General features: G+C 43.9%; 1 protein-coding gene across 13 annotated transcripts in view; it reads left to right on the top strand.

Annotated features, from left to right (window-relative positions):
* The window catches only part of Tp53bp1 (tumor protein p53 binding protein 1), a 95,374-nt gene that overhangs the window by 3,799 nt on the left and 66,962 nt on the right, over positions 1 to 24,613 (top strand). For 7 of the 13 annotated variants that reach the window (XM_076568573.1, XM_076568571.1, XM_042276054.2 and 4 more), the window contains exons 1-4: positions 13,661 to 13,835; positions 14,413 to 14,597; positions 14,840 to 14,933; positions 15,176 to 15,260. In XM_076568573.1, the coding sequence (XP_076424688.1) occupies positions 13,829 to 13,835; positions 14,413 to 14,597; positions 14,840 to 14,933; positions 15,176 to 15,260 (371 nt within the window). In that variant the 5' untranslated portion in view covers positions 13,661 to 13,828. Of the gene's footprint in view, positions 1 to 13,645; positions 13,836 to 14,412; positions 14,598 to 14,839; positions 14,934 to 15,175; positions 15,261 to 24,613 lie in introns of those variants that run through there. The other 6 variants (XM_042276051.2, XM_076568570.1, XM_076568572.1 and 3 more) reach the window with 3 other exon arrangements.

The raw sequence follows: 24,613 nt of genomic DNA, 5'->3' as shown, positions 1-24,613 counted from the left end.
AGGGAGAGCAGGAGTTCAAGGTCATTCCCAGTTACACAGCAAGCTGAAGGTTACTCTGTGCTGCATAACAGACCCTGTCTCACAAAACAAATAAAGACGAAGTACCTTTTATTTTTTTTATTTTTTTTTTTTTTTGGTTTTTCGAGACAGGGTTTCTCTGTGTAGCTTTGCGCCTCTCCTGGAACTCACTCGGTAGCCCAGGCTGGCCTCGAACTCACAGAGATCCGCCTGGCTCTGCCTCCCGAGTGCTGGGATTAAAGGCGTGCGCCACCACCGCCCGGCACGAAGTACCTTTTAAAACAAGAGGTCTACCTGTTTTGTGTCTTAAGTTTCAAAGCAGAAGTCACATAGAGAAAGTATGTTACTCAAAGGCCCATCTATTGGTGTGTGGTGGTAGAGGCCTTTAATCCTAGCAAAAGCAGGTGGACCTCTGAATTCAAAGCCAGCTTGGACTACATAGTGAGTCCCAGGCCAGGCAGGATTACATAGTGACACTCTGTCTTAAAACAAAAACAAAGCAAAGAACAAATCACAGACCCAAAGGATTGTTGGGAACCCGTGGTATTTGCAAATGTAAGGTACATCGAGTTGTTCTAGGTGACTGTGGAACCCACTTTAGTGTCTTATTTAACTATGGACCCCTTCGCCCATCACCGATGATCTTATAGGACTCCCCCATGACAGACGTAGGGTACAGCTAATGCCTTAAAATTATGTGTGTTGAAGGGCCATTGACTCGTATAAAGCATCCCTAGGGTCCACCACTGAAAGAGAAGTTCACTAGTGCAAGCGGAGGAGGAGGAACACACTGGTACAGGCTTTTCCTTAGGTGTGCGGTGGCCTAGGCACAAAGCACAAACTGGAGGACCAGGGAGACAGTTCAGTCCATGAAGTGCTTTCTGTAAGCATGAGAGTCAGAGTTTAATCTCTACAACCCACATGAAAAGCCCAACATGGTGGTATGTGCTCATAACCCCAGCACTTGAGGAGGCAGAGACAGAAGGATCCTTGGGTTTTGCTGGTCAACCAGTTTAACTTAATTGACAAGCTCCATGTGCCAGTGAGAGACACTGTCCCCCCCCCCACACACACACACACCTCCCAGCTGAGGACTGAACCCAGGGCCTTGAGCTTGCTAGGCAAGTGCTCTACCACTGAGCTAAATCCCCAACCCCGACACTGTCTTAAAAAACAAAACAAAACCAAAAGGAGTTCTGGGGGTGCTGTAGAGATGGGCCAGGGGTCAGGAAACTGAATAACCTTCCCCAGAACCAGGGTTCAATTCTAAACATCTACATAGTGACTCACAACTATCTGTAACTTCAGGGGACCGATGCTCTTTTCTAGCCTTTGTGGGCACCAGACTTGCACATACTGTATAGACCGACATACATGCAGACATACACACTAGATAGATAAATAAATTAAAAGCAAACCAAACGAGGTAGACAGGAGTCCTGCCCTGAGTAGTTTTATGCCCACTTGACATAAGCTAGAGTGGTTTAGGAAGGATTTCAATTAAGAAGATGTCTTCATAAGATTTCTCTGTAGGCGAGTCTGTGGTGCATTGTCTTAATTAGTGATTGATATGGGAAGGCTCAGCCACTGTTGGTGGTGCTGCCCTGGGCAGGTGGTCCTGGGCTGTGTAAGAAAACAGGCTGAGCAAGTCCGTAAGCAGCACCCCTCCATGGCCTCTGCATCAGCTGCTGCCTCCAGGTTCCTGCTCTGCTTCAGTTCCTGTTCTGACTTCCCTCACTGATGGGCTGGCTGTGATTTGCAACTGTAAGCTGAAAAAACAAAAACAAAAACAAAAAAACCTCTTCTCCCCAAGTTGCTTTTGGTCATGGTGTTTTTCAGTGCAATAGTAACCCTAACTAAGAAAGTCCTCAGGAACACACCTGAGGTTAACCTCTGGCCTTCACACATGTGGACATATGCACATTCACCAGCCACATACGCACATGTTCCACACACAGAATAAGTGGTACGAAAGCTATTATTACTTTGGGTATGTTTAAACCAATTAGGGAAATCACAGTCAGGCCTCTATCATATACCAATGCATAGTGATGACTTAATTGTTAGATAAATCAAGAGGATGGAAGAGGCATCTCGCTAAGGTTTTTTTCTGAAAATAATCTCATGCTTGGTAGTTAAGATATTGAAGCTGTCCTCATGAGAAAAGCAGAACTTTATTCTAATTAATTAGACTCACTCTGAATTGTGTATGTTGGTGGGGAAGGGAAGTGTAAGTCCAAGCTTAAGGTCTCCACAGGCCCAAAGCCAGTTCTGGTCATTCTTCCATGAGCGACGCCTGCTTCTCTCCGACTTCTCTCCTGCCCAGTGTCATGGGTTGTTCTGGGGTCTGAGCTCATGGGGCAGAACTTCAGCCTGCTCGGCTAGGTTGCATGGTCTTATCAACCAAAATATCCAAAGGGAGCTCAGATTCCCAGCCTGTGCTGGATTTGGTTCTGCCTGGAAAGCATTCTTTATACCGAGAGAAGAGTGTCGGGTTACAGGACCGCTGCGTCAGAGGCTTATCCTTGGCTTTGGGGAAAAATACCATGATCATAATGCATGCCAGCAGTCACAGGGTCACCTTCTAGCATGAACAGATGGGCCGTCTGTAAGGACCTGGACTCAAACCCTAAAAAGACACGAGTTAATCTCTGATAGATTGGGGTGAGAAGGAACTTTGCTTTTTTGTTTGGTTTTTGGTTTTTGAGACAGGGTTTCTCTGTGTAGCCCTGGCTGCCCTGGAACTCACTCTGTAGACCAGTCTGGCCTCAAACTCACAGAGATCTGCCTGCCTTTGCCTCCCGAGTGCTGGAATTAAAGAGGAGCTTTGCATTTATCCCTATGTGTGGCCCCCGGAGTGGACCCTTAATAAATATTTACTGAATAATTTTCCTAATTATGACTTGCTCGCATAAGTGTATGGGTAGAACACTAAGTTTCTCTTTTTCTTCCAGAGCATTGTGGAGGGGAAAAAAATGAAGACATTTCCCTTTTCTCTTTCCCTACAGGAGTTGTGTAGGATCATATAATCTTATTTTGGGGGGAATCTACATACTGATTTTCATAGTTGCTAGGTAATTTACATTTTCACCAACAGTGTATAAGCCCTTCTAAGCACAAACATGAACACAATGGCCATTCTGACTGGGGCGGGATAACTCTGTGTGTGTGTGTGTGTGTGTGTGTGTGTGTGTGTGTGTGTGTGTGTGTGTGTTTTCTCGCCTTTCATCTTGTTTGAAACAGAGGCTTTTGCTGCAGCTGCTGCTGCTGCTGCTGCATGTGCCAGGCTAGCTAGCCTGTGAGTTTCTGGGGACTCTCCTGTTGCTCTCTTCCGTTTTACCCTAGGGGTTGTGGAATTAAAGACACGTTCTACCCTGTCTGGGTTTGTGTGAGTTCTGGGGATCTAATAAACTCAGGCCCTCGTGCTTGCATGGTGAGCAATTCACCCACGTCAACATCTCCCAATTCCACTCCAACTTTTGTTTGACAGGGTTTTGCCATGTAGCCCAGGCTAGACTTGAATTCATGAGCCCCTTGCCCCTCTGCCTTTCTAATATTAAATTGTGGGCTTGAGCCAAAATGCCTGGCTCCATCCTCTCTTTTAGTCTGAGAAAAGCTGTTCCTTAGACAGGGCATGCTTGAGGGCTGTCTTTGGGTGTTGTTAGTTTGGAGGCCATGACTATGTGAGTCAAATTTTGCACATACACCACCCTCTCCAGAATATTCATAAAGTGTGTTTCTGTTCTTTCAGAGAATGCGTGGGTTAAAAAAAATTATTCCTTTTTGGTATCACAAAGTCACAAGTACTTTTTCTCATCAGTTATTTTTTTGAAGATCCTTCATCAAAGCAATTAGTAGTAGTCTTACCACTGTTAGGTAGTTATCTGCCTGCAGAATAAGATGACGCTATGAGCTCGACTAACAATGAACACTTAAAACTTAGATCTTTATTCAAACATATACTAGCTTTTCACAATCTATTTTAGTGATGATCCCTCTTTTTCAAAGTAGAGTGATAAATGAATAATGCCATGTAGATTTAAATAAAGGATGGGAGTCTTTACAGATTTGAAGTCAGGAAGAGCAGATTCCTGGCTTACCCACAGGGAGCTTCCAGTGCCTAGCTCCCCTTTGGGGTGTCATGTCTGTGGCTAGCCTACACTCACCCTCTCATTCAGCTTTGCCTGTCACCTTCCCCTCAGCTGTTCCGCCCCTTCTCTTCGCCCTGTCCCTTTTCCCCTGACTGCTTTGTTCTTAATTCTCATCAAAGGGTTTGTGTAGTTGTGCTTACCTTTAGTCTCCCTTTATTTGTGGAAAAAGGTTCTGTCCCCTTCCACAAAGAACTCAAGAGACAGCCTTTAAACACAGCTCCCGCTTGTTAATCACGGGAACTTGGGCCAGCTGCTTACCTTCTCTGTGCTCTGGCGCCCACATCTGTAAAGTTATAATCGTAAAGCCCAGGGAGATGATTCAGTGGTTGAGGTGCCTGCCTTGTAAGCCTGACAACCTGAGTTTGATCCCTGAAACTCATGGTTGAAGGAGAGAACCAATTTCTGACATCTACATGCACGCCATGGCATATATGTGCACACATGCCAATAACAAATTTTTTTTTTTTTTTTTTTGGTTTTTCGAGACAGGGTTTCTCTGTGTAGCTTTGCGCCTTTCCTGGGACTCACTTGGTAGTCCTGGCTGGCCTCGAACTCACAGAGATCCACCTGGCTCTGCCTCCCGAGTGCTGGGATTAAAGGCGTGCGCCACCACCGCCCGGCCAAAATTTTTAAACATTTAAGTTAGTCATTAAAATTATAATAATAGAGAATAGAGAGATGGCTCAACCATTAAGACAATTGATATTCTTGCAGAGGACCAGAGTTCAGTTTCCAGGAAATACATCAGATAGCTCATAACTGCCTGTAACTCTAGCTTCAGGATCTCCAATGCTTTCCTTTGACTCCATTATATGAGACCCTGTCTCAAATATGCATGCGCGCACACACAAACACACACACTGAATCTCTGAGCTGGATGTGGTGGCATACAACTATAATTCTGGAGACTGAGACTGATGGATCACCAAAAGTTTAGGGCCAGTCAAGGCTACACAATAAATTTCAAACTGGCCAGGCTCTATATCAAGGCCTTTTCTTAAAACAACAACAACAACAACAATAACAACAATAATGATATGACTACTATTATAGCATCTGGATGTATGAAGTTAGCATTTGTTGGTGGAGCACATTAGTAGAAGAGATGAGTTCAATTTAAACATGTTGCCTTTGGGTGTCAACCGGACATCCAAATGAAAATATTAAGTAAGGAGTTACATATTCAGTTTGGAACATGGGATAAAGATAATAAGTTGGAAGTTATTAGCATATAATGGTGTTGATGGATGTATAACAATGAGGCTGCATGAGATCAAGGAGCAATGTAAAATGGAATTTAGAACATAGTAACTCCTCAATAACCATTTATTAGAATGGCTTTACTAAAATCCTTTGTTTTGACTTTAAAATTTTTTGCAGTTCTTTAAAAAATATGTCTTTAAGTTGGGCATTGTTGGCATATGCCTTTAGTCCTAGCACTTGGGAGGCAGTTAGGTGGATCTCTGTGAGTTCGGAAGCCGGCCTGATCTACAGAGCAAGTTCCAGGACAGTCAGGGTTACACAGAGAAACCTTGTCTCAAAAAATCAAAAACAAACAACTAAACCAAACAACAACAACCCCAGCAAAAAAACATGTCTTTCAAAGTGTTTATTACATGTATTTATTTGTACACAGGGCTGCATGCCAGTACCATAGGGCCAGATGGAGGTCAGAGGGCAACATGTGAGAGTCAGGTTCTCTTCTTCCACCATGGGGTACCTGGAAGTGAGCTCAGATCGTCAAGCTTGGTGGCAAGCACCCTTCCCTGGTCTTGGCAGCCCTCTTGCCGTCCTTCTGTTGACTTTTGCACTATCCTGCCCCCAGCAGGTAGGTCTCAGGTAATCCAGAGTGGCCTTGAATTCCATACATATCCAAGGCTGGTCCTGGCCTCCTGATGCTCCTGTCTTTTCCTCCCAAGAGCTGGGATTACAGGTGTGTGCTACCACAACCATCGTCATCGTTCCTATAGACTGTCAGTTCCTTGAAGATGTCTTTCACTTCATTCTTCCTGTACCACTACACTAAGTAAAAATAGGACCTTGTGTGTAAGAAAATTGGAATTAATGAAGGTGAGCTTGTGGAGAAACTTTTGGTCAGAAGTGAGTTTTACTTCCTCTGGCATGTTCACCAGAGACTGCAGTAAGCACACATGAGCTTGGCCAGGACATATTACTATTCTTACCACTAATTTGCTCCCTAGATCTGTCCAACTCATATTAACCTCCTGTTCCTTTTGTTTTTAAGGTACTGGGATATATACCACTACATCTGGCTAGTTTTGTTTTGTTTTTCCCTATTGGAAGACTTTTCTAAACTGGATATGGTGGCAAACACCTGTAATTTCAGCCTTCTGGAGGTGGAGGCAGGAGGATGAAAAGTTTGAGTTCATCCTCAGCTACACAGTTGAGGACAGCCTGGAATACAAGAAACTCTGTCTCAAAATAACAGCAACAACCCCTGCCCCCGACCAAACACCAACAGTAAACTTTATCATGAAGGTCCTCACTTCTACCCCACTTCCTTCTGGGGTGTCGAGTGTACTCAGGAGCCTCATACATGCTAGGCAAGCACTGTACCACTGAGCTGCTTCCCGAGATCCAAAGACACTACAGAATTGATGATGTGACTCAGTAGAGTGAAGGGACAGTGAGGAGACAGGAAGCAGGACCCAACCATAGGCTGTGTATACAGGTGATCACACACACACACGCACGCACGCACGCACGTATACACACATACCCTCAGAAGATGAGCAAATATTTAACAGTTTAAGGACACTGAAATTGTCTCCTCCTACTCCCTTTCCATCATCCTTGTTCTCCTCCTCCTCCTCTTCTTCTTATAAGACAGGGTTTCTTTTGTTTTTCTTTTGTTTGTTTGTATTTTGTGTTTTTGAGACAGGGTTTTTCTGTGTAGCTTTGAAGCCTATCCTGGAACCCACTCTGTAGACCAGGCTGGCCTCGAACTCACAGAGATCTGCCTGCCTCTGCCTCCTGAGTGCTGGGATTAAAGGTGTGTGCCACCACTGCCTGGCTGAGACAGGGTTTCATGTAGCTCAAGCTGGTCTTGAAGTCACTATATAGCCAAGGTTGGCCTGATCTGGTGCTTCTTCCTCCCAGTTGCTGGTATTATACCCAGCTTTTATTTATTATTTATTTGCATGTATGTGATTGTTTCTGCCTTTTGTTTCTAGGAAAGTGGGTACAGGTAGAGCTCAGTTGTTTGTTCTCTCTCTCTCTCTCTCTCTCTCTCTCTCTCTCTCTCTCTCTCTCTCTTTCTCCAGGGTCTTCCAATGTACGCCAGCCTAGTCTCAATCATTTGATCCTCCTGCCTCAGACTTCTTTGAGTGCTGGGATTGCAGGTGTGTACAGTGCCTAGTTTAGGCTAAGGGATGGAAAGGGTGGAGAAGAGGCTTGGGGGACAGTTGAACTGGTAAAGTACTTGCTGCTCAAGCTTGTGTTTGATCCCCAGAATCCATGTGAAGCGGCTGGTACAAGGCTGGGCTTTGGAAGGCTGAGACTTTCAGATCCTTGTGGCTTTCTATCCAGCCTATTGGGTGAGCCCTAGGCCAGTGAGAGCAAGGTGGACCGCACCTGAGGAGGAAGGATGCCTGAGGCTGTCCTCTGACTTCCATATACATCCTTATAAAAGTGCACACACACACACACACACACACACACACACACACACACACACACACGATGGAAGGGAAAAAACTGCAGCTAACCATAGTTAGATTTGTGCTTGGAAGCCAGGAAAGGTAGCACATGCCACTAATCAGTGCTTGGGAGATCAATACAGTTGGATCAGGACCTCAAATTTGAGGCCGGTCTCAACTATAGAAAAGAAAAAGGAAGTCAAGTGTGTGGGGGGGTGAACACCTTTAGTCCCAGCACTTGGGAGGCAGAGGCAGGTGGATCTCTGTGAGTTCAAGGCCAGCCTTGTCTACATAGTGAGTTCCAGGACAGCCAGGGCTACACAGAAAAACCCTGTCTCAAAATATAAAACAAAACCAACAACAAAAACCAAAAACCAAAACCAAACCAAAAAAAAAAAAAAAAAAAAAAAGAAGGAAGAGAAAGAAATTCTGATAAACTGCAATATGAATGACCTTGATGATACTGTGTTAAATGAAATAAGCCAGATCAGACACAAAGGACAGATATTTAATCAGACTTATATGATACCTACAGCAGGAAAATTCCTAGGGAAAGAGAGTGGAATAGTGATTGCCTGGGGTTTCAGGAGAAGAGGATCAGGAGTGAACATTTAATGGGGATAGTTATAAAGATGAAAAAATATACAGAAGAAGGTGATGGTTGTACTGTATAGTGTGAATGTGCCAATGTTAATAAGCTATATACTTAAAGAAGATTAAGATGTCCAGGTGTGCTGGTAGTCCATGGCTTTAATCCCAGAACTCATAAGATTTGTCACAACTTTGAGGTTAGCTTGGTTTACACAGAGATTCCTAGGCCAGCCTGGACTAAAGTATGATACTCTATTTTGAAATAAAAAAGAAATCCAGCCGGGCGTTGGTGGCGCACGCCTTTAATCCCAGCACTCGGGAGGCAGAGCCAGGCGGATCTCTGTGAGTTCGAGGCCAGCCTGGGCTACCAAGTGAGCTCCAGGAAAGGCGCAAAGCTACACAGAGAAACCCTGTCTCGAAAAACCAAAAAAAAAAAAAAAAAAAAAAAAAAAAAAAAAAAAAAAAAAAAAAAAAGAAAAAAAGAAATCCAACCAATGAATGGACAAAATCCCAAACCAAATAAAAATGGTTAAAATAATAAATTTTCATGTTTCTTTTTTAGGGGGTGTGTACAAGGTCTCACTCTGTAGCTAGTCTTAGGCTAGCCTGGAGCTCAGAACTCCTGCTGTAATCCTCTGAGTCTGAGATTAGAGATATGAGCTACCACACTTGGCTTTATTTTCCATGATTCAAAAAAATCAGACACTGAGTATGGTGGCCTCAACTGCTTGACAACTAGTCTAAAAACAAAAACAAAACAAACTTAAAATAGATAATAAAGAAAAACAAGGGCTGGAGAGATGGCTCAGAGGTTAAGAGCACTGGCTGTTCTTCCAGAGGTCCTGAATTCAATTCCCAGCAACCACATGGTGGCTCACAATCATCTGTAATGAGGTCTGGTGCCCTCTTCTGGCCTGAAAGGACACATGCAAGCCGAACACATGCAAGCAGAACACTGTATACATAAATAAATAAATCTTTAAAAAAAATAAAGAAAAACAAATGTTGCATGTAGCCATGAACACTCTGCCTAGATCAACACATTAACATTTTGCCATATTGTTTCTAATCATTTTGTAATTTTTAAAAAAATTAACTTTGTGTTTGTTATTTTTTTAAGACAAGGCCTCTCTGTGTCCCTGTCTGGCCTGTAACTCTCTCTATAGACCACACAGGCCTCGAACTCAGAGAGATCCTTCTGCCTCTGCCTTCCAAGTGCTAGGATTAAAGGTGTGTGCCACTACACTAAGCTAATAAGTTTTTAATTAGAAAGATTGACAGAGGAGTTGAGTAGGTATAAGGCGTGCTGTCTAGGATTCTTCCTGTTGTAGGGGTCGCAGGTATTGGTAGGAGAATTGTCCTCGAGATAGGTTAGCAAGTTCCTAAATGACCTCATCTTGCTCTTATAGTCACCTTTTCCTTGTCTTAAGTCTCCCTAAGGATGCAGTGTTGACAATGTCTCAGTTTATCCTACTTTCTTCACTTTAGTTAAATTCTGAGTCTCCGAAACAGTGGGAATACCTATAATCAGTATTTGAGTGAAAATACATTCTGAGGGCTGGAGAGATGGCTCAGAGGTTAAGAGCACCGACTGCTCTTCCAGAGGTCCTGAGTTCAATTCCCAGCAACCACATGGTGGCTCACAACCATCTGTAATGAGATCTGGCGCCCTCTTCTGTATACATAATGAATAAATAAATCTTTAAAAAAAAAAAAGAAAATACATTCTGAAACAAAACAAAGGCTATGTACTAACTGTTCAGCAATTTGTCACTGTTAACCTCTGAACTATACAGACTGAGTTCAAATAGTAACTCAGTAACTCAGAGACCTTGAACCACTTTTTTTCATCTCTTTAAGCCTTGATTTGTTTATCTGTACCTCTCAAAGAGTATGCTATTAGGGGAGGTTATGTTGAGCCTCCTAGCACCTGCCACATGGTGAAAATATAATAATGCATGCTGTTAATTATACCTGGTATGTGACTGGCCATGATTTTGTAGGTTCATACATAACAGAAGGCAGCCTAATGGTTAGAATCAAGAATAGATTAATTAAGCCGGGCGGTGGTGGTGCACGCCTTTAATCCCAGCACTCAGGAGGCAGAGCCAGGTGGATCTCTGTGAGTTCGAGGCCAGCCTGGGCTACCAAGTGAGCTCCAGGAAAGGCACAAAGCTATGCAGAGAAACCCTGTCTCAAAAAACCAAAAAAAAAAAAAAAAAAAAGAATAGATTAATTATAAGTCAGCTTAGAATACTTTACTCCCACAGCGTAAAGTGGATGTACAATTGTGTCCCTGTTGTTAAATAAATGTTTGTCCGATCCCCGTTGAAGTTCTTGCCACTGAGGTCCAAAGCTCTCTTTCCCACTGGCAACCATGAAGCACATGGTCAGTGAGGGTGAAACTGGCAGGGGTCCTTTTGTTTGGAGAAATCTGCGAGGAAACATAAGAAAAAGACTTGAGCGGAGTCAGGTCGCGTTTACTTCTGTTGTCCGATTGGCTGAAACTTATTAAGGAATTGTAGGGCCCAGTGGGATGATCCCAACTGGATGAGATTCTCTGTAGGGTTTCAAGATATTAATTAGTTAAAGACAACTTAAGGGGAAATGGCTTTAAGCTTTGGAAGACAGGATTTAGGTGAGTTAATTAGAAGAAATGTTTCCTGACAAGGAGGCAGGCGTCTTCAACTTTAAAGTAAGTTAAGACAGGAGCTTGTGAAATTTTCTTCGAAGGGAGCGCTTTCGAGAGAGGTTAACTTTCTGTGCGTGAGGTGCACAGGAAAGCTGTACCTGCAAATAGAGGTGCTGATGCTTCCTCACAGGGGCCCATCAAAGCATGGGCTCACCTAGGTACAATTAGTTATAGCCCCAGAGGGTAACCATCCTGCCTGCACTTTCTGATCCTCTGGGATAACAATGATTAATTTAATTGCCACACTGCCTAACAAGGAATTCACGCTTTACCTTCCCAGTGTTTTTATTTTTTTAAACCTCTTGATTTATTTAGTAGTGGGAATGGCTCAGGTTCATTTACTTACTCTTACTCATGTTTAGTGAATTTTAATGTGTTCTTAGTTTTATGAGTCGAATGGTTTTTTTTTTTTTTTTTTTTTTTTGTATTTATTTATTATGTATACAGAGGAGGGCGCCAGATCTCATTACAGATGGTTATGAGCCACCATGTGGTTGCTGGGAATTGAACTCAGGACCTCTGGAAGAGCAGTCGGTGCTCTTAACCTCTGAGCCATCTCTCCAGCCCCGAATGGTTTTTTTTTTTAAGACTTATTTTTATTTATGTGGGCTTTTGCTTGCATGTATGTACATGCAGTGTCCATGGAGGCCAGGCAATGGAGGGACTCCCTGGACCTAGAGTTGTGAGGCACTATGTGGGTGATGGGAATAGAACCAGGGTCCTCTGGAAGAGCAGCCAGTGCCCTTAACCTCCTAGCATCTCTCCAGCCCCTAGTTTTATGAGTTTTGACAAACACATTTTTTTTTAACATCAGGGTAAACATAAAGACTCGTGTATTTACGTCTCAGTGGGGGAAGGAGAGATGCACTATCCAGTTGCAGAACAACCGGGGAGGGCTCTGTGGGAACCAACATCAGTTTGTTTGCCCCTAGACCCAGTTGGCTTCTTCCCTCTCAAGCTGAGCACATAGATTTTCCAGTGGCCCTGGTATAGCTGATGTTGGCCTGATGTGGATTGTTTTTTAAAGGACATTTGAAATTTTTTATTTATTCATGTATTTTATGTATACTGGTACTTTGCATGTATATCTACACACCAGAAGAAGGCATCAGACAGTTGTGAGCTGCCACGTGGGTGCTGGGAATTGAACTCAGGACCTTCAGAAGAGCAGGGAGAGCTCCTAACCACTGAGCCACCTCTCCAGCCCTGTGGATATATTTTTTTAAGGATTATATTGATTTGGAGTCTAGTACTCAGCAGCATCAGAAGCAGAGGAACACAGGAGTCAATCATGAATAATTTTAGGATTAAGAAGTGAGATGTGTCTGTGATTTGGGTCATTTTTGCTCTACTTGTGAAACATTCTAGGACAGGAATTCTAGTTACAAGAATAATAGATCCTAGATTTTTCAGAACAATTTCATTTAAGCCAATCCTTTTGTTCCTACAAGTAATGGATATGAAGACAACATGCTTTGATTTTTTGGGTTATGAAAATATGATCACTGTTATTTATACCCACAGAGAGAATATTGGCTGGTAGGAAGCGCCTCTCTAAGCTTAGCTTATTTCAAGTGCTGAACCAGGCATTTATAGAAGTTGAGAATCATGTATGGGCTGTGCCTAAATAATTCTGGGTCTGGAGTAGAAAAACTACCTCCTGTTTAATGCTACTATGTATATACTTGGCATTGTGCTAGCTGCTTTCCCTACTACAGTTGCTTGGTTAGAATTCTAGCCCAGATCCAACGGCAAATTTAAATCAAAATGACAGCGAAACCACGTATGTCTCTCGGGCTCAGTTCATTAATAGCTGTCACAGCTGCCACACCCTTTTATAAGACCCTGACACCATAATTAGGATAATTAAATCTCTGGGCTTGGATCTTTTAGGTCATTGAGTTAATAGGGGCGACAGCTGTCCTCTTTGCCACTAGTTTGAGAATCACAATGCTCAATTCTTTCAAAGAGAGGTGCAAAGCGTCTGAGGCTGCTGCAATCCCATAAAAGAAAGGGCAGAGAGACGCAAATAGGAAGCTTGAGAGGGAGTGGGGACAGAAGAGGTACTGGGGCCTTCAGACAACGTAAAATAACACCACCACCACCAAAGCTGGTAGAGACAGAGTGGGGAAATCGAGGCCCTTTGAATTCAGGCAGAGGTCTACAGAGGGAATCCTGACCTGCACTGGCAAACCCCATAGAGTCTTGTCTCTTCCATTTCACCATCTCTGAAGTGCTAGCTAGCCTCAACCCTCCTTCTCCTTGCCCTTTCTTTGAAAAGCCCGGAGGCTCTTCTTTTCCATGGAAGTCAGCGAAGGTTAATACTCTCAAATGTGAGTCGTGAGTACCCCAGTCCTGCAGGCAGGGTTATGTGTTTCATGCTCTCTCAATGTCCCTTTGGTTCAAGGGTACTGTCATTCTGGCTGTATTAGGGGGAGGGCCTGCGACGTCCATGCTGCCATGGAAACGCGCCGCCGTGTTCCTTTTCTTACGCGGGGGGCGGGCACTCCGTCCCAGTCACCTATCATCCACAGGCTTTCCTGAGTGGCGGGCCGCAGCAGCGAATGGGCGGCCCGATCCTGAGTGACGTGACGGGAAAAGGGGGAGCTCGTGGCTGGTGGCAGCGGTGGCTACAGTGGCGACCTGGGGATCGACCTGGAGGGGCCTGGGAAGCGTGCAGAGACCTCTAGATCCAGCGCGAGGGACCTCCCGCCGGGATGCCAGGTAACGCTGGGAGCAAAGCGGGGCGAGCTGGCCGCGGAGGCCCCGGTGGCAGGCTTGCAGGGCTGGCTGCCCGGAGGGGGCGGGGTGGCAAGCATGGCGGCGGTGACGGGGACGGGGTTGGAGGGCCCGGGGAGGGGGTGGGGAGGCGGCGGCCGCGGTGGTCCTGAGGGCCGCGTGAGGGCTGCGGGCTTCCCGCCTGGCCGAGGCTGCCGGGAGGTCTTCCTGGGGCTCAGAGGAGGCAAGATGCGCGGGGAGAGTTGTGGGGGGGATGGAAAGGGGCGGGGAGAAGAGGTGAGGAAGGAGGGAAGGGTGTCTGCGGGAAGGTGAAGAGAAAGGAGGGAGGGAGAGAGGGAGGGACCGAAGGATCCAGAGCCTCGTCGTAAATAACGGAGAAACGTGGGGTGAGGAGGGAGCTGGCAAAGTACTTCGAGCGATTGCATTTGCGTGCCACTTAGAGGAGCCCCGGACTGGCCCCTTCCTAGCTCCCGCACTTCCGCCCTATTATTTAGTCTTAGATTGTGTGAGGAAGGCTTGTAGGGTTACTCTCCGGAACTGATCTTTTGTTATTCTACTCCAGGGGAGCAGATGGACCCGAGTGGAAGTCAGTTGGATTCAGATTTCTCTCAGCAAGATACTCCTTGCCTGATAATTGAAGATTCTCAGCCTGAGAGCCAGGTTCTGGAAGACAATGCCAGCTCTCACTTCAGTGTGTTGTCTCGACACCTTCCCAATCTGCAGATACACAAAGAGAACCCCGTGTCGGTGAGTGATGCGGTGTCTGAAAATGATGGAACAGAGTTGAGTTCTTATTTTTCACCCCCTAATCCAAAGTAACCCAGAAAACTTCGTGTTTAGGAGATCACTATCTTCTGGGAAAAGTTGGTGGGAAAAAAAATAAAACCAGCATGTTTGCGCACACACACGCACACACACACACACACACACACAGTCCATTTTGCACCTCTTCGTCCACTGTGAGGATCTTACATGTGTGTATTTTCTAGGACATTGTGTCGAATCCGGAAGAACCAGTGGCAGAAGAGCCAGAGGACAGTCATAGCTCGTTCAATGACCATCTGAAAGAAAACAAGCCAGCAGGTGAGCAGGTTAAGGCTCAGATGTCTTCTTCAGGGTTTCAGGGTGGCTCGGAATGATTGAAACTCGCAGTTGGGATGATGTGTTGAGCCTAGTGTGTTACCTAGTGTACAGCAAGCCTTCACAAACTCAGGGAGTCTTCATGTGTCAGATTAGATGGCTGTTGCCCAAACGTCTGACTTTGCTTTAAAGTTTGGTGGCACATGTCCTTTGTGTACTATCCAATTACTGTTTTGTCTTTTCAGACCCTGTGGATGCTTCTCATCTGGGTACGTGTGGTTCCATCAGTCAGGTCATAGAACAGTTACCTCAGCCACACAGGACAAGCAGGTATACTACTGTTTGAAGGAACTGATTTCACTTTAGTATCCCAGCAGCTCTTCCCTGCACCTGCAGACTCATTCCAAAGACCCAGAGATTCATTTTGTTCCTGTGAATTAGGGAGTGGGATTTGGGGATTACCTAGGTAGTATTGTCTTAGGACTGGGATCTGGGATCTCTTTTGTGAAGTAATACTTTGTGCAACTACAATATTCAAATTGTAATGTATACCCTAAGGAGTATTCAGTTTCTCCTGTGTCTTATGTATGTCATGATGGTGTCCTCTGTGCTAAGTCCCGTACTGACTTCTGACATCACCTCAGTTAATTCTGTCCTTAAGCAACTCTGCAGTAAAGGTAATGTCTCCATTCCATGGGGAAACTGATGGGCAGAGAAGTTAAACGACTTACTTGACTGTGTTAAGGGGAGGACTGTTCCTTCTGGCTCCAGTTCTCCTCTTTCTTACTCTTCAGTGTTTCTCAGGCTAATGTCATAGTTCTAAGGCCAAAAAACACACGCAACTTTAGGCCTCTCGAGGCATTAGGCTGAGAGGGGAGAGAGTTAAGAGACAGGGATGTGAGCTTGACATAGTCCCAACTGTTGCTTTATCCGAAATCAAGTGCCTTTTCTGGTATGTTTTATATTGTATTTGCACTTAAGTTTTCCCTCAAGTGGAAATGGATGCTTTTAAACAGTCTACCAACTAGTGGGCTTATCTTGACTGGTGGATAAGTTTTATTAGGCTCGTAATGGTAAAATATATTTGAAGGGGTTTGAATTTTAAAATGGGAGCTTCGTGTGGTCTTGACACCTTTAATTTCAGTGTTACTAGGGCAGGAGCAGGTGGATCTCTTGAGTTCAAGGCCAGCCTGGTCTACAAGTAGACTTCTAGATCAGCCAGGGCTATATAGTGAGACCCTGTCGCCTGTTCCTCCCCCTGCAAAAAAAAAAAAAAAAGTTAATAAAAAAGGAGGAGGTAATTTCTCATAAAACTTGGATTTCTGGGTTTGGGGATGACTAGTTCGTAATGGCTACAGCTTGCCACAGTTCTTGGAGCTCACTATGACAGTTGGACGCCTCGGCGGGGCGTCCGCCATTTGTCACAGTGCCTGTTCCTATGTCCAGCTGTCTCACTCATCTGTGCTTGTGTTTGTTTGTTCAGTTTTTGAGACCGAGTCTCATTCTCTAGCCCCAGCTGTTGCAGACTCACCGTGTGGTTTAATTTGACCTCTAATCATGGTGATCCTCCTGTCTCAGCTCGGTGGCTGAGACTACAGGGGTGAACCACAGTGCCTGTGTTATTTTTCTTTGCTTTGGTTTATAGTGTCTTCGAGGAATACATGCCCGGCTCAGGTGTGCTTTTATGGCTGGTAACCTGGGGTGCATGCTGGGGACAAGAAATGGGCACCCCCCATTGCAAATGCAGCAGTCGTGTCTGGGTTGTTCATGCTGCTTTTCCTTGTTGAATCATTTTGTGTTGCTCTTGCTCTTTATGTGAATACAGATTCTATGGTCATGTTCAATAAATGTGCAGTCACTGAGGCATGTACTTTAAAGGGGCTTTGTTTTCATGGGACTTGGAACTTAATAGGGGGAGACCTAGTCTTTATCTCAGTCCTGGGTTACAATTATGATCATTACAGAGAGAACAAAATACAAATAATCCAGGCGGGAGTAAAGGAATACTTCTTTGAGAATTGCTGTCTAAACAATAAACGCAAACGTGTTAGTCACAGTTAAGGGGCTGAGGAGAAGCTGCAATGTGAGAGGAAGATCTTTCTAAATAGTAAATTTCATGTGCATAGGCCACAAAGGTGGGGAGAATTTGAGGTAGATTCCAAAAGAATGGAAGTCCTTCAGAACATATGTATATCGCATACCTGTGCACATCCACACATCCACATAGAATCTTCAATAAGAAGATGCTTTGAAACAAAAAATTCTGCTTATTGTAAAATTTCAGGGAGCTGGAGAGATGGCTCAGCAGTTAGGAGCACTGGCTGCTATTCCAGAGGTCCTGGGTTCAGTTCCCAGCAACCACATGGTGGCTCACAACTGTCTGTAGTGGGATCTCATGCCCTCTTCTGGTATAAAGTTATACATGCAGAAAGAGCACTTATGTAAAATAAAGAAATAAATCTTTAAAATATTCCAAAAAATCTTCTTGTTTTTCCTAGTGTTCTGATGATATAAACTGATGTTTCTAAATAGAGACTGTCCTACAATATAATATGGGAAGAATGTGTATATTTAATTTTCCCATCAAATGTTTGAGAATTATTTTTCTGTGTTTTGTGTGTGAGTGGGGCAGATGCATACATGTCCTGGGGAGGCCAGGAGGCAGCTCACAGGGAAATCACTTCTTTCCTTCCACCGTGTGGACTTTGGGGATCGAACTCAGGTCAGCAGCCTTGCTGGCGTGTGTCTTTACTGACTGAGTCATCTTACTGGCCCCAGATATTGTCATTTTAAAGATTCATTTTTATGCTGGTGGTGGTGGCACACACCTTTTATCCCAGCTCTCGGGAGGCAGAGACAGGAGGATCTCTGTGAGTTTGAGGCCAGCCTGGTCTAGAGTGAGATGCAGGACAGCCAGGGCTATACAACAAAACCTTGTCTTGAAAAACAACAACAAAAAATAAAAACCAAACCAAAACAAAAAAGATTCATTTTTATGTATTTATTTAATTTTTTGGAGGTTTTATTTTTATTTTACATGTAATATATATTTTTCCTGTATGTATGTCTGTGCACCACATGCATGTAGTGAGTGTCATGAGGCCAGGAGATGGTGTTGGATTCTCTGGAACTGGAGTTACTGATGGTTGTTAGCTGTCACGTGGGTGCTAGGAATTGACCCTAGTCCCCTAGAAGAGCAGCCAGTGCTTAGTTAAATGTGGAGCCATCTCTCCAGTCTTTATGGTGGCACATGCCTCTAATTTTAGTACTTGGGAGGCCGAGGCAGGGGGACCACTTTGGAGTTTGAGGCTAATTTGGACTACATAGTGAATTCAAGAATAACTTAGGATACATAGTCAAACTATCTCAGCAAACAACACTAAAAAGAACGAGTACAGGGAGGACCTGAATATACTTTGCCCAGTGCAGAACTATGACAGGCAGGATACTGGTGAAGATTCACAGCCTTCATTTAGATTTCCTATTGTATTGTGTTTCTAGTTTTTCATTTGTGTGGATCTGTGTGTCTGCCACTACAGTCAAGGGACTGCACAGTTGTGTACAGGATGTCTGATATCCTTTCTATGGTCATACCTGCCTTTGCTGTACCTGAACTTTTAGCTTTCATTAACCTATGCTCTATTGGAAAATTTACTTCAAAATATTATATAAATATGTAAGTGTATGGGATTGGCTTTTTTTGTTTGTTTGTTTGTTTTGACAGGGTTTCTCTGTGTAGCTTTGAAGCCTTTCTTGGAACTCACTCTGTAGCCCAGGCTGGCCTCAAACTCACAGAGATCCACCTGCCTCTACCTCCTGAGTGCTGGGATTAAAGGCGTGCGCCACCACCGCCTGGCTTAGGATTGGCTTTTTTCTATCAGCATGACTCCTGGGAGATCCATCAGAGTGTGTCCATGTATCGCTCATTTCTTCCTTCCAGTCCGAATAGTCTTTCAGGGTATGTCCGATATGCCATTTTTCATAGGTTGAAGCGTATCTTTTTTTTTAAGTTTTTAACTATTGTGAATAAAACTGTTAAAAATATTTGTGCAAATTAAAATATTTTTGTTTGTTTATTTATGTCTTTGTGCATGTGTGTGTGGGGGTGTGCATGTGGAGATCAGAGGACAGCTTGATTTTCTTCTTCCATGAAGTGGGTTCTGGGGATTGAATGCAGGTTGTCAGGCTTAATGTGTGTGTATAAATATATATGTATATTTACACAAAGAACAGGGACATTGCTCAGCAGCAAAGGTCACTACAATTTTTTTTTAATTTTTAGAATGTTTATTTATTTATTTATTGGTTTTTTGAGACAGGGTTTCTATGTAGTTTTGGAGCCTGTCCTGGACTAGCTCGGTAGACCAAGCTGGCCTTGAACTCACAGAGATCCACCTGGCTCTGCCTCCTGAGTGCTGGGATTAAAGGCATGTACCACCACAGCCTGGCCAGAATTTTTTTAGTCTTTTTAGGAGACAGCTTACTATGTAGCTCTGCCTGGCCTGGAACTTTCTATGTGGGCTAGAGTGGCCTTGAACTCACAGATCTGCCTGTTTTTGCCTCCTGAGTACTGGCATTAAGGTGTGGCTGCTGGGCCTGGCACCTCATGTAAATTGTTTATGTGAATATAAACTTTCATTTCTTTAATAATGCCCAGGTTTTTAATTGCTTGGCTGTGTGGTAGTTGATTGTTGAGTTTTTTTTAAAGAAACTGCTGGACAGTTCTAGAGTGTCTCTGTCATCCAGAAGTGTGGAAGTGTTGTAATCTCTGTTCTCTCAAGCTGCTAGTGTTTGCACTGTTTTTGTCTTTTGGGGTGCTCAGGCTTGAACTTGAGGCCTCAGGCATGCTAAGCTGTGTTCTGTGACCAGGTTGTACTCCCAGCCCCTTCACTGTTTATAAATCATAATATATACAAATTAAAAAATGTTTTTGAAAGTGTCCCAGGCCAACCTCAGTCCTTGAGCTCACTGTTTAACTGACAATGACCTTGAACTTTTGATGGTCCTGCCTCTACCTCCACTGACTGGAAATACAGGCAAGCATCACCTGACTGTTTAGTGGAACTGAGGGTGGAATCCGTAGCCTCGTGCTCTCTAGGCAAGCGCTTTCCCAGCGGAGGGAGCCAGCCCTCTTCACTGTTTATTTGAGCTGCTGGTGAGTGTGTAGTAATATCTCACTGGGGTTTGAATTTTCATTTTCCTGATGGCAGGTGAGGTTGAACCCCTTTGTGCTTGTTGGCTGTCACCCTCCTCTTCCAGGAAATGTCTCTTTAGGTCTTTTGCCCCTTTTTTTTTTTTTTTCTTCAAGACAGGGTTTCTCTGTGTAGCTTTGCGCCTTTTCCTGGAACTCACTTGGTAGCCCAGGCTGGCCTCGAACTCACAGAGATCCGCCTGGCTCTGCCTCCTCGAGTGCTGGGATTAAAGGCGTGCGCCACCACCGCCCGGCGGTCTTTTGCCCTTTTTAAACTGAATTTCTTCTTCTTCTTCTTCTTCTTCTTCTTCTTCTTCTTATTATTATTATTATTTGCTTCTTTTTTTTTCTTTCTTTCCTGTCCTCGGAGATGAACTTGGGGCCTGTGCATGCGAGTCACATTGTGTACTGTGAGCTGTCCCTAGCCCGCTTGTGTCTTGAAAGTGCTTTGTAAATCCTGGGTGTGGTCCTTTGTAGTGATATGGTTTGGTTTGTAAATATTTTCACTGTGTACCTTGTCTTTTCACCTCTCCAAAAGGTTTTTCACAGAGCAAGTTTTAAACTTTTTTGATATTTGTTAAGTATTTTTTCAATAGGATAACATGCCTAGTTTATTTTAAAATGTCCAGGTAAGCTGGGTAGTGGTGGCACACGCCTTTAATCCCAACACTTGAGAGACAGAAGCCGGCAGATCTCTGTGAGTTTGAGGCCAGCCTGGGCTACAGAGCAAGTTCTGAAAGCTAGGGATACACAGAGAAACCCTGTCTCGAAAAATGAAAAAACAGAAAAGTCTAGGGTAGAAGTAGAACAGGAGTCCGATGAGATTCTGAGATTGGAAAATAGGATTTGAAAATGGAGCACATGGAGAGCATGGGCTGTAAGGAGGAAGTAACAATTCTAGGTTTGGGTTGAGTGGCTGGAAGAATAGAGCGGTTGGTTGGGGTGGAGAGGACTAATGGAGAGTCCAGCTGTAAGTGGGTTGAGACTGGCCTGCCTATTAGAAGCGTTGGTGGGTCATCTGCTGGCTGGAGAGCTGCATTGTACAGTCGTGTGCAAAGTGCACGTTCAGAACTGGAAGCCAGGGGTGGTAGTGCACATCCGTGACTCCAGCACTCTGGAGGCTGGGACAGTAGGATCACGGTAAGTTCAGAGTCAGCCTGAGAACTACATACTGAGTTCTAGGCTAGCCTGGACTATGCAGATTGAGACTTTCTTAAAAAAAAAAAAAAAAATCCAAACAGTCTGAGTAAGAGGTTGAGTACAACTGGAGAAGAGGTCCGAGGCTGATTGAGGCCACCTCCCCTTAGACATCAGGGACATAAGGAAGAATTGTGACAGACAGAAGGCCAGGTGTATGCTTTTCAATGGTCTCTCTTTAAATTTTTTCAAAAAAATTATGTTTTGCGTGTGTGCACATGGGCGTGTGCATGCCATGGCATGGATGTCAGTACAGCTTGTAGAAGTTGATTCTCTCCTCTCACCATTTGAAGCCCATGGGTCCAGTTCAGGTTGCTACTTCCACTGTATGGTTCCAGAGAATGAACCCAACTAATCAGGCTTGGTGGCAAGCACCGTTACCCTAAGAGCCATCTTACTGGCCCAGAGTTTTCCATTTTATTGAAAATTTATTTTTACTTTTAATTATGTGCGTGTGTCTGTGTGGGTTTGTGCATGTGTGTTTGGTGCTAGTGTAGGTCGGCAGGGAGCATTGGGTCCCCTGGAGCTGGAGTGGCAGTCACTGGTGAGCTCCCTGAGATGAGTGTGGGGACCTGGACTTAGGTCCCCTGTCAGAGCTGTGCCTGCTGTTAATAACTGAGCCACCTCTAGCCCAGGTTTTTAATTTAAAGGAGATAAACTAGTACATTTTTGTACATTCTGTGGGTGTGTATACTTTGTGAGGAACGGGATAGTACACACTCATAGTCCGCCAAGTAAGGCTTGCATCTTAGGTGATCACAGTACTGTTAATACACCCACAAAAATAATAATTCCAAGGGCTGCAGAGATGGCTCAGTAGGTGAGAGCACTTGTTCCTCTTGCAAAGGACCCACGTTCAGTTCCAGCACCCACAGGGCTCACAGACATGCATAACTCCAGTTTCAGGGCATGTGCAACCCTCCTGACTGCTGCAGACACCATACATGCACATGGTGCACATACATACATGCAGGTAAAATATTCGTATGCATAAACTATAAACATGCATACAGACAAATAATTCCATACTAATAATACAATTTAGATTCAGATTTTTCTAGTTGTGTCAAAGAAATCTTTTATATTTTATTTATTTATTGGGTTTAGGATGAAATATAGGCTCACATGTTATATTTGTTTCAGACTTTTTGTAGGGGGGCCAGGCAGGATCTCTGTGTAGTCCTGGCTTTAGTGGAGCTTGCTATATAGACCACAGACTCACAGAGATCCACCTACCTCTGTTCCCTGAGTGGTGAGATTGAAGGTGTGTACCGCCATGCCCAGAATTTTGTTACCCCTTCCTGCCCTCCCCCCCACACACCAGGGTTTATTTGTGTATCCCTGGCTGTCCTGGAATTCACTCTGTAGACCAGGCTGGCCTCAAATTCACAGAGATCTGCCTGCCTCTGCCTCCTGAGTGCTGCAATTAAAGGTGTGCGCCACCACTGCCCAGCCATTTCACACATTTTAAATGATGAATTATGAAATCAATACTTTTCCTAATACTGAATTTACTCTTTTCTCCTCCTATTTTCCCTTCCCTTTCTTTTTGAGACAGGGTCACATGTAGCATATGCTGCCCTTAAACTTGAAATCCTAGCGCATCCTCTCAAGTACAGGAATCGCAGGGATATACCATCACATCCACTCCAGAGTCTTTCTTTTTTTTTTTTTTTTTAAGATTTATTTATTTATTATGTATACAGAAGAGGGGGCGCCAGATCTCATTACAGATGGTTGTGAGCCACCATGTGGTTGCTGGGAATTGAACTCAGGACCTCTGGAAGAGCAGTTGGTGCTCTTAACCTCTGAGCCATCTCTCCAGCCCCCAGATTATTTCTTAATAGCTATAAACTTTCAGAAGTAAGTTTGGGTACATGCCTGTAGTCCCAGCTCTTAGGAGGTGGAGGCAGGAGGATCCCAAGGTCAAGGTCATCCTGGTTGCATACTGAGTTTCAAAAAGGAAACATGGAGTTGCTGCTTATGAACATTTTTAAAATCTTGATACATCTTTCTGAATTGTTTTTCAGAAAGGCTCGCTTTATACTCAATCATATATAAGATAAAATGTTTTCTCTCCATAGTTGGTATAGTATTGAGTAGCATGGTACTTATACATACATAGTTTATTATGGCAGTGTCATGTAGCCCAGACTGGCCTGAAGTTTACTTTTTAGCAGAAGTTGACCTACAGGCTTGTCCCATGATGCCTGGCTAAATTTCTTTGTTTTTTGCTTTTATTTGGCAGTAAACTTTTTTGTGGTTTCTTTTTTCTTTCTTTCTTTTTTGTTTTTTTGAGACAGGGTTTCTCTGTGTAGCTTTGGAGCCTGTCCTAGAACTTGCTTTGTAGTCCAGGCTGGCCTCGAACTCACAGAGATCCGCCTGGCTCTGCCTCCCGAGTGCTGGGATTAAAGGAGTGCACCATCACCACCCAGCCTTTTGTGGTTTCTTTACAAGTTCAAAGATACTTGTATTTCTGACTTTAAAACCAACTGCTACCCATTCATATGTTGGGCTTCTTTGTATAAATTCTGTGTCTTTTATGTAGACACGTGTAGTGGTGTTTGCTCTGCTCATGACCTTGGGCTATATGACCCAAAGGAGGTGGTGCTTCCTGTAAAATGCCAGGCAGCGGTGGCACATGCCTTTAAATCCCAGCACTCGGTAGGCAGAGGCAGGCGGATCTCTGTGAGTTCAAGGCCAGCCTGGGCTACAGAGTGAGTTCCAGGAAAAAGGCACCAAACCTACACAGAGAAACCCTGTATTGAAAAACCAAAAAAGAAAAAAAATGTAAAAAAAATTGAGAACTCATCTCAAAACAACAAAGGCACCATCACAAATTTACATCTTTTCATCAAATATTATTTTACAGCCATTTGATTTTATAGTGAACATAGTGACCATTCAAGTCAAATGCTTTAGCATTGTATACTTGTTTGGGTCCAAACATTCTCTTGGAGTAAAGGATAACTAGTTTCTTGCTGCTGTAACCCAAAAGACTGACAAAAACCTCTAACTTTCTAATGGACCTTATCCCAATCAATGGCACAGCGTCTATTTGAATACTGATTTCATATTGAGATGCCTAACAGACGTTTCTTCTAATCCAAACTAATCATATGCTTTTAAAAAAGGATGTAGAAGTAAAATAAACTGTACTTTTAACAATTCAATAGCAAATCTATATCTATACTAGTAGCTGTTTGACAAAATACAGTCAGCTGTTAAAAACACTTTAGTATAATGCTGATGTGGTAATATAAAAATAACCATATTATCTGATAGAAGAAAATTG

This window comes from Peromyscus maniculatus, chromosome 4 (genome assembly GCF_049852395.1).
Source record: "Peromyscus maniculatus bairdii isolate BWxNUB_F1_BW_parent chromosome 4, HU_Pman_BW_mat_3.1, whole genome shotgun sequence".
NCBI classification, from domain to species: domain Eukaryota; kingdom Metazoa; phylum Chordata; class Mammalia; order Rodentia; family Cricetidae; genus Peromyscus; species Peromyscus maniculatus.
This window is presented reverse-complemented; position numbering and strand designations above follow the sequence as displayed.